The sequence below is a fragment of the Ochotona princeps genome, chromosome 1, assembly GCF_030435755.1.
Source record: "Ochotona princeps isolate mOchPri1 chromosome 1, mOchPri1.hap1, whole genome shotgun sequence".
Taxonomy (NCBI): domain Eukaryota; kingdom Metazoa; phylum Chordata; class Mammalia; order Lagomorpha; family Ochotonidae; genus Ochotona; species Ochotona princeps.
In genome coordinates this window covers 11459627-11469828 of record NC_080832.1, presented here as the reverse complement: position 1 = coordinate 11469828, position 10202 = coordinate 11459627, and the positions used below count along the sequence as shown (strand labels likewise).

Here is a 10202-nt window from a genome sequence, read left to right as displayed (position 1 = left end):
CCAAAAAACAAAAACTTTTAAAGGAATCTTTAAAAAAAGACTCCTCCAGAAATGTGTGTTTATTCCATCAGAGTATGATGGTTTGAGTCCTACGTCCACCTTCCAATGTAGATTCCCACTAATGTGTGCGTGGTGAACAGTGGCAGTGGCTCCAATGCTTGGAAACCTGCTCCCTCCTTGGGAAACTCAGGTTGAGTTCCCAGTTACCACCTCTGCCTGGTCCAGTTTCAGCTACTGCATGTATAGAAGGAGTGAACCAGCAGATGTGAGGTCTCTCTGACCTTATCTCTCTCTGTCTCATCTTAAAAATAAGAAAAAAAAACTTCTTAATTAAAAAAAAAAATCATCTTTGCCCTGACGTGATGGCTCAATGGGTAAATCCTTACCTTCAGGTGCCAGAATCCATATGGGCAGAGGTTCATGTACCAGCTGCTCCACTTCTCATCCAGCTCCTCACTTATGGCCTGGGAAAGCAGTGGAGGATGGCCCAAATCTTTGGGACCCTGCACCTGTGTAGGAGAACCCTAGAAAGTTCCTGGCTTCTAACTTTGGATTGGCTCAGCCTTGGCCAATGCCGTAATTTGTGGATTGAACCAGTGCGTAAAAGATCCTCCTCTCGGAAGCTTGAATCCCAACCATGAAGACTCTCAGACCTTCACCACAAACTATTAATACGAGCAACAAGGAATATACCCCAACTGCCAAGGAGGCCACAGGGAATTGGATGCCCTCGGAGGCCGAGTACTCTGAGGTCACCCACCCCCAACCGGAGCTTCCGCAGGGGATGGAAGAAGTCCAAACACTACCTTGCAGAAACCAACGTCATCGGAAAGACAGCCAGAAGCCCTGAGCGGTCCGCAGAAACAGAAGAACAATAAATGTCCTTCGGGACCAGGGAGGAGAGCTTTCTCTGGACCGAGCCTGGCTCCACCTCTGGACCCCCGCCCTCCCTCACAATGACCATCGGGATTGCTTCGAAAACCCCTCACAGCAAACAAACAATCATACAAACTAAAAAAAAAAACTAAAATAAATAGACAAACAACAGAAAGTAGAGTTTGAAATCTGACAGGAAAGAGCTGGCATGGATTGGCTCATGCCTCGCTGGGTGGGACACAAAGATTTTCCTGCGCACCCCCCCAAAAACAAAAACAAAAAAAAATGTGTTCTGCACCTTAAGTGTTGACAAATATCTTGTTAGAGTTACAAGCCAGTCTAGATTATCCTAAAATCTGCCAAGATCAGCAAAATTATACTTCAACACAACAAATGGCTAAATACTAAAATGAAATAGACATGAGACAGCTGAATGGTACCGTATAGCCATTTTAAGGTATATAGCAGCCGGTCCTGAATATAAACTAAAATTGAAATGTCAATGAACTAATCATAGGTTGTGGTTAGGACTTGTTTTTTTGTTTTGTTTTGTTTTGTTTTTTAACATACTGGTTACTCAAAACCATGTCAATTCCATAATATTGCAAATTGCTATTGATGTTATATTGGGACTCTTAATTGACTGGGATGATATTCTATCAGCTCTAACTTAGGACCAGAAATGGTCTCCCCAAGAAACTGTTCAACCCATCTGGACAATAAGTAGCTGGACTCTATGCTTGGTATATGTTTGCAAGGAAAGAATCTTGATTGAATTTGAACTGTAATGCTGCATCAAGGTGGAGGAATCCACCAGGGGGGAGGGGCGTGGGGAGGGGTGGGGGGATTCCCAGAGCCTATGAAACTGTCACATAATGCAAAATAATTAACAAAAAAAATTTATAAAATAAAGATCCTCCTCTCTCTCTCTCTCTCCTTCTTTAGGCAAAGCTACTGTACCTTTCCAATAAAAATAAATGAACCTTAAAAAAAAACCTTATCAAATGTCTAGAATATTTCAATTGAATGAGGAGAAATCACATAAAAATAAACCATACAAAAAGGAGAATAAATAATGTCAATTAACACAAAATGCACTCTGTTCTCCCATTAGGAAATACATTTCCGTGAAAAACTAAGATCTGATATTTTCCTCACAGGATTTGCAATGTAAAGAGATGTAAGAAGGACTTTGGGTGATAGGTCTCATCCTATATTAAACTTGGACAATCTCTTCACTGAAAAGAGAAGGATTTCTATTAAAATAAAAAATATCTAAAGTGAAAAGCAACATAAAATAAACATTTCTCTCATTGTTACAACAAAAAAATGCTACAAATCAGACAAAAATTACGGCAAAGTTATAAAGATGCAGCTCTCTCTACCTGTAAATGCATGCAGATGAAGATGTAAATATGTTAGATAAATGCAGGCAGCCACACACACACACACACACACACACACACACACACGTACGTAGAAGCGCTAATTAATTCTAGGGTTTCATAGAAGCTAATTTTTTAATCAATGTAATAATAAAATCTTTCAAATGTTTATCATAGTTTAATCTAATCAAAACTCTGCAAGTAGGATTTCCTGTTTCTTTACATCTTATATCAGAAATGCAATCTCAGAGTGTATCTGAAATACTTTTCCCATATTTTTAGCATGTGTCTAACCATTCACCCTCAGTGACTGTCACTCTCAGTGTATATTTTCAACAGAAACAGTGGCTTATGGTCAGGCAATAAATGTCTATTAAAATGTTTACTATGTTCTTGAGAATATATGGGCAAAAAGCACAGAGACAATGAAGCGGAGAGTGGGTACAGAAAGCCACAAATTGCTTAGTACTTGTGAGCAAAATACCAACTGGGCAGCCGAAGATGTTTTGTCTGGAAGGAACGTAGAAATCAGATTTAATTTTGCCCTGTAATCTTGGGAAGCCAAGGATGACAATCAGCATTGGCACCGTTCAATTTGCATGTAAAAATCCCATTTTGGCAAAAGCACATAAGGTGGTGTAGGGTGAGTGTGCAGAGAGGAAGGTAGATTAGTTAACAACTAACAGTATAATTTTGTGTGAGCAATCAAAGTGAACTGTGAGACCACAAGTGAGAGGGAATAAAAAAGAATCAACAATTGTGATTGAAAAAGGAATGAGTAAGGGAGGACAGCAGTGTATGATTTTATTTAACAAATATGTATATTATATTTACGTATAATAAGTACTATTATTACTGTCTTATTAACAAAACTCATATAATAGCCATAAAAACACATGAAACAGCAGTACTAAACGCCTAATTTTTAGGGAGTGAGAATTTAGCCCAGGATTTAAGATGCCTGCATCCCACATCACAGAGAATGAGTTCATTTCTGGGCACCAGTCCCTGAACCCAGCCTCCAGTCTTTGCAGACCGTAGAAGCTTTGACGATGGCTCTCTGATACCATGACCCAGACTCAGATTAAATTTGCAATGCCTAGTTGCAGCGTAGACCCAGTGCAAGGTGTTAGGAACATCTGAGGAGTAAATAGGATTTGCCTCTCTCTCTCTCTCTCTCTCTCTCTCTCTCTCTCTCTCTCAATCTCTGAAAAAAAAAATAGAAAAGCACATGATTTTATCGAGAAATGCAGTCCACAGGATCAGCCGGCTAATCACTCTAGTGCAAAATGCAGTTTCCTATTTTTTGACCCGGGAAACTTGGGGTTCTAGGACCATTAAATGTGTTTAATATAAAATTTAGGGCATATCAGATGATATCACAGGTCTGTGATTATTCAGGCCAAAATCTCTACCAAACTCATGTGCACTAGATGTGACTGGGTCCGTGCGGATGCAGATGAAAATCAAGAGAAGATTGACTTGCAATAAGTTTTCAAAAGCATATTAACAATGGTAGTAGAGAGGGTGCTGAGAAACATTCACATCAGGAAGGTGTGCAAGCAAAGGAAGAAAAAATGTTAAGGTAAATAGAAAGGCATCTTAAGAGTGGGAGGATAGGAGGAAATAACACTGTGGAGAGAAACAGTAAGAAGAGAATCTATAAATCAAAGACTAAGTTGGCAATGGGGTAGGCATTGAGTGTCCTTTATGTCCTTAGAAATGAAGGAGGGAATTTAAAACAGGGAGGGAGAAAGGGGAGAAAACTGAGAGTAGAACTTGGTAAGAGATAAAACTAGGAATAATGAAGCTTGAATAAATAGAGTATCCACATGGAAAAACCTTTTGCAGACAGGCAGATGCACAGCATTGCAAACCTTGCTGAGGTCTTGTAAAGGCACAGCCTCCTCTTCTATGATTGGTGCAGCACAGGGCATGGGAGGAAGAACAAGGGAACAGAGACAAAGAGCAGAAAATGCATGAACATTCTGGTTGATGCAACTTTTACCTTGCTGCTGTGCCATACAAGACCGATGCACCAGAGCGGTTTGCTCAAGGACTGATTTTAGGAAGATAGCCACAGCATGGATATGCAATTAGTGGATTGAGAAGAAATAAAAGCAAGATAGCAATTGTGTATTCCTCATGATCAAATTCTGTCATTTGAGAAACTGATTGGCAAACCCTGGGGGTCTCTACTCTTCCAAAGAATCAAAAGTGTCAAAACTGACTACATCATGTTAGGGAGTTACATAGTATTCTCACTGTGTTGGTGTCTGTATCAGTGATGCCAGAGAAGCAGTGTGTACATCTCCCACCACCTCATCAGAGTCAAGGCAGCCCTTACATAGATACTAATACATGCCATATCCTTCACACTTAAACCCACAAATGGAAAAACTACAGAGCTTCACTCATAAAGTGTCATTGATGGATCAGTGCAAATTGTTAGTTATAATAAATCAGAACTGCTGAGTAAGATTCTTGGTATTCCATGGAATAGATGAGAAGACATGCTCCCACATGTTGAAATCCGACATTTGTCCTAATAATAAATATGTGTGTGACTGCTTGAGTTGTAGACTGAACTAATCACTTTCCATGGAACACCATTTTTGCAAAAAGATTGCCTAAAACACAGGATACATTCTTTTCTGAATTATACATTTAACAGATATTTTCCTGAAAATGAATAAACTTATCACATAGAAAATTGAAAGTATTTATCACCAATGATAAAATACAAATTTTCAAACAAAAGTGGAAATTTAAAACTTTTTTCCTCAAAGGTGAATTGACAGCGTCCTATTACTGGTTTATATTTCCTGTAAGGCAAGAAGTGATATTGACAAATGTGATTTGTTGAGGTATCTGAATGAAATATTTCCATTTGGAATGTGACATGATGCAATGAACTGAATGCTCAAGGCATATCACAAAGCCATGCCAGAATAGCAGATACATTTAAAGTGGGAAACAGGCCAATAGGGTTAAGGGTATCACAATGTCCCCCCAAAAAAGTTATGTGGCTGCAATTGCCACATTCTAATATTTATGAAACCAGCACTTTTTAATTCAATTTAGAATCAAAGAAAAAAAACTTCACTTATTGTTTTAAAAAGTATCAAGTTATTATTTCCTTTTCCAGCAATCTGTCTAGGCCAGTTCATCTTTTCTCCATAACCTTCAACTTAATACCATTTTGTAACGGATCGAAACTCCAACTGTCTGCTTCCAACTCAGACACTTGAAAGAATCACAAATGTAAAACAATGCCCTTTTTCTCTACAAAGTACTATCCTGTTTGACAAAATGCAGAATTTTGTTCTTGGGGAAAAAAAAAGAACTCACATTTACCTCTAACATGTATTATTGTTATTTTGAATGCACTGATAATTTATTTCAGTTTTAATTATTAATGTGATAAATATTGATAAGTATGGCCCACTTAAACAGAAGCTGTTTGAGTGTTCCCCAATTTTTAAATAAGTGTGGTCCAGAGAGGCAAATTTTCATCTACACATAAAGTGATCAAGACACTACTCTGAGAAAAGCAGGTTTGGGCTATGACAGATTGAAGAGTGGGATTCATATGGAAGTGAAACTGCAAATTTTAAGCCAGACAGATAAGTCTATGAAGGACTTAATCCAGTTGCTTAGATGAATTATTGAAAGTATTGATTAAGTTGAACCCAGAGACTTAACCCTCATAGGTCCTTTAAGGTGCTACTATATACAGTGTGATATTTCCAAGAATTCTTAATCATTTCCAAGTCACACACAACAAGATTATTTTACCTTAAAAGATTCCTTTTCTTTAGCTAAAATGCAAAAAAATAATTATATAGATATATATGTAACATCACAAAACTCCTTTAAATTTGATTCTATTTTTATTATGCAGTTGTGCATAGTAAGCAACCTAGTCATGTTGCAAGAAATTCATCACAAGGCCATTTATTCATTGTGTGAACATCATAGCCAGTGCTTAAACAAACCAGGACATATAGGCCAATCACTGCATATGACTTGTTGATTTAATAAGATGAACACCACCTGTGTGGGGCTACTGGCAGCATAGCATGGCATCCTGTTGATATTATTTTAGAGAAAACTTTTTCATAGGGTTGAGTCCACACTAAAAAAATGATAAAAATACAGGATAGCAAATACATATACCATTAACATAGTTGTATATTTGTCCACACTTAAAAATGATAAAAATACAGATAGTAAATATAGAAGCCAGTAACATAGTTGCATAGTTGTAAGTATTATGCATACTACACAGTTGTATATGCTATTCTATTGTACGCCTGTCAGCATAGTAGTTTTGTTTACATCAGTACCACCCCAAACATGCAAGTAACATATCACAACATGACATTAAGGCAGCTATAACACCATAATGCAGTTGGAATTTTACACATTCTTTATATGGTCTGATATTGATATCTCATTATATAGCACTCATGATTTAGCTAAGTCACAAAGAAGCAGATATTACAGCTTGGATATTGAGGTTCTTTTTATTTAAAGTCCACTGTTTTTGTTCACTCTATTAGGTGAATGCTTAAGTGACTACATTGTTTATTGGTATTTACTACCATGTAAATGAAGAGCATCTATTTCATTTTTAGTAGATGTTTATGTAGTACCCTACTGGCCTGTGAGAATGTTGTATCAAAGTGTACTTGCATTCTCAACTGTACACATTCAGATGTCAGATGACACAGAAAAGAATCTATAAACAAATTCTTAAAGTTTTGTGCCAATGAAATCCTGACTGTTCCTCTTTTTCCAAGATTTGCATCACTGTGATTGTTGCATGCAGAGTATTTATGACTTCAGTCTTCATTGATAGCTGTTAATCATGTGTTCCATTAACAGCCACTCTCCAAAAAACTCAGGATGAAGCTATTAACATAAGTGTAGGATGATGACAATTATATGAATTACTAAAGCCAATATATTTTGAAATTCAAGTGGGGAGACTTTTAGCACTCTCCTGGGATTCATTCATGCTATGATTAAGTCCACTGCTCCGAAACAAATATTTTTCAGAGAAATATTTTTATGATATAGGATTTATAACTATGCTAAACCTAGATTGATAAATAAAAAATTATCCTTACTCCAAATAAAAGACCTAGGTTAATTAAGAAGCATAAATAAAAGGTAGATATTCCTGCTACACAGAGAACATGCTGAGGCTCAAGATATTAAAGACTACTACATGGTTAGAATGCATGCTACACACAATAATCAGCATTGTAACAAACTTACTAATGTATTTATAGTCCATCTCACTTTTTGGGCCATTTGAGCTTTCTTAATGATTTCCAGGCCATTGTATAGCTAGCTACAGAAAAGCTGTTGTAAAAAGTATAACTTAATGTCACTCTTCTCTGGGTTTCTCAAGGTTGCCTTAATACATATACTTGAAAGAAAAATTAATTTGCTCTTCATCTAATCAAATTATATATTGATTGGATACGAGCTGTGTTGATACACTTTAAGGGAGTATATGCAACACTGTCCCAGAAATGCTGCACCCAGATGTAGAGATGAAAATTATCAACAAAATTGGAGAAAAAAGAGAAAAAAAACCTGTCTCAGTTGAGAATGTAGAATCGAAGCATGAAGTTCAAATTCTTATTCTGAGGAAATGACTGTCAATGAAGTCAAATAATATTTCCAACTTCATGTTGCTAAAAATTGGCAAAGCCGTTCACAGCATGATTGGTCTCTCAAAGCAGGATCTCAGTAGGAAGTGCCTATTCATCCTTCGCTGTGAGTTTGCAGACTGGTTCCATGGCTCCTCTGGAATGAATGGCAGAGTTCAGTGTAACTGAGCTGACACATTAGATCGCTGCATAGATTGTTTTTAGGTTTCTTACTAGTCTTCAGGAAATATCTGTTGCAACTTATTACAGAAATTACATCTTTTAATGAAAAAGTCTAAAAAATAACACTAGCCACTAGCAAAACCTCTCAGAATGAATACAGCCTATCTTTAAGTTGTCTGTTTTTAAGACAAATGGCCTAAAAGTAATATGGAAATTAAATGTTCCTTTCAGGTACCACATCCCACATCCCAAAAGGCTAGAGTTAACTTTCCATCACCAACTGGTGATATTTATTTCTGTATTTATGGTTAAGGGTGTTTTCAGGCACTAGAATGAAAATTATTTCAGAATTACTGTTAACTGTTTAAAAATAGTTTATTCTTGCTGTGCTTATTTTTTAATGGCAGCATTCATGGACTTAAAAGTGAGAGGCACATACTTTCTTAATGTAACACTGTTACTCTAGGACATTTTGTCGGCAACTCCAACCCTAGACATCTACGTACTTCCTGATGGAATGCCTACTCTGGAAAACAGAACGAAATTAAACAATATTTATGGCGTTTCGTAAAATCACACGTCTGTCTCAAATGTCTGCAGACAAAATGAATGAATCATTCCAAACGAGTCTTGGGGACTTGAGATTTGGATCGACATTGTCTTCAGTTGAGTATCCTGCATGCCACAACCTGCTGAATTCATCAGCAGGATGTAGAGGTTCTAACGGAAGCCCAAACAGTGAGGAATAATGGGAATAGGTTTCCTCCACAAAGTTTTTTCCTCTCATTTCTTTAAAAAAAAAATACGATTTCTCAAGTTCTGTAGAGCTGGAGATTTGGAAGGTGTGATTGTCTTGTATTGAATGAGGCGAGGAAGGGCAAGGGAGAAGAAAAGATAGACTCTTGCGCTGCCTTAGTCCAACAGCTGCAGTGGTTCACTAGGGGTGGAGGGCATGGGACGTCTGGAGCTGCTAGAGTTGCATCCGACCCCTATCTTCCCTGCTAAATTATAAAAAAGAAATCGGGGCTGTAAAACTGGAGAGCTGTCAGACCCTTGCTCACACTTTATTACTATCATAAACTAGCTCTCTCCCTGTCTGGCCGCCCCTCCTCTCAGGCTCCCTTCCGCGCTCCGCCCTCGACGGGTTTGCTTTCAAGAGCAAGAGTGGTGATACCGACTCCTCAGTTCGCTTTGCGCAAAATCCACCTTTCTCCTCCCCTCCAGGCTGCGGAGCCCGCACCGCCAGCACCTCGCCTCCGCCCATTCTTGCCGGATTGGGATGCGGCTCTGTGTACTACGAAGGTGGGAGGGGGTCACAAGCAGAGATAATGTCAGATGCTTGGCTCCTCGCTTTTGCTTGACACGCCTCTGGGCTCCGCGGAACTGGTCGCGGTGAGAAACCGCAGGAGCTGCAGCTCCTGCAAGAGCCAGCGGCAGAAGCCCGCGGAGTCCGGAGTCCCCTAGGCTCCGGGTGATCTCGCCTGCTGCTCACCAACGCCGTCGGCACCATGGACAGCAGCACCAGCCCAGCCAATGCAAGCAATTGCACAGATACCTTTGTGCGCTCCTCCGGTTGCTCCCCAGTACCTAGCTCGGGATCCTGGGTCAACTTGTCCCAGTTCGATGGCAATCTCTCCGACCCGTGCGGACCGAACCGCACAGAACTGGGTGGACGCGACAGCCTGTGTTCCTCGACCGGCAGTCCCTCCATGGTCACGGCTGTAACTATCATGGCCATATATTCCATCGTGTGCGTTCTGGGTCTCTTTGGAAACTTCCTGGTTATGTACGTGATCATCAGGTAAGGAGGGAGGGCACTGGAGCTATGAGTGGGCACCTCAGAGGCTAAAAGGCACCTGAACCCCAAGGCTAAGTATATTTCTGCTTCTGTGAGGGAGAAAAATACTTTCAGGTGTTTTCCCCCTTTGATAAAGAATCCAAAATTTCAGAAATAAAGAAGCTATTTGGGTATCAGCCAAAAAGCTCTGGGGCAGGACCAATGGGGCATGCTTTGTGTTAGAACTCTCCCCTGTACAGAGACAAGAAAACTCCTGGCACAGGGTCCTACTGTCACTTCCTTTAGAAGAGCTAT

At 39.2% G+C, this 10202-nt stretch overlaps 1 protein-coding gene across 1 annotated transcript in view; it reads left to right on the top strand.

Moving 5' to 3' along the window:
• Positions 1 to 9484: 9484 nt before the first annotated feature.
• Positions 9485 to 10202, top strand: part of OPRM1 (opioid receptor mu 1) — a 48800-nt gene continuing 48082 nt past the window's right edge. The window contains exon 1 of the mRNA XM_012929893.3: positions 9485 to 9911. Coding sequence (XP_012785347.2) covers positions 9619 to 9911 — 293 coding nt within the window. The 5' untranslated portion in view covers positions 9485 to 9618. The remainder of the gene's footprint in view (positions 9912 to 10202) is intronic.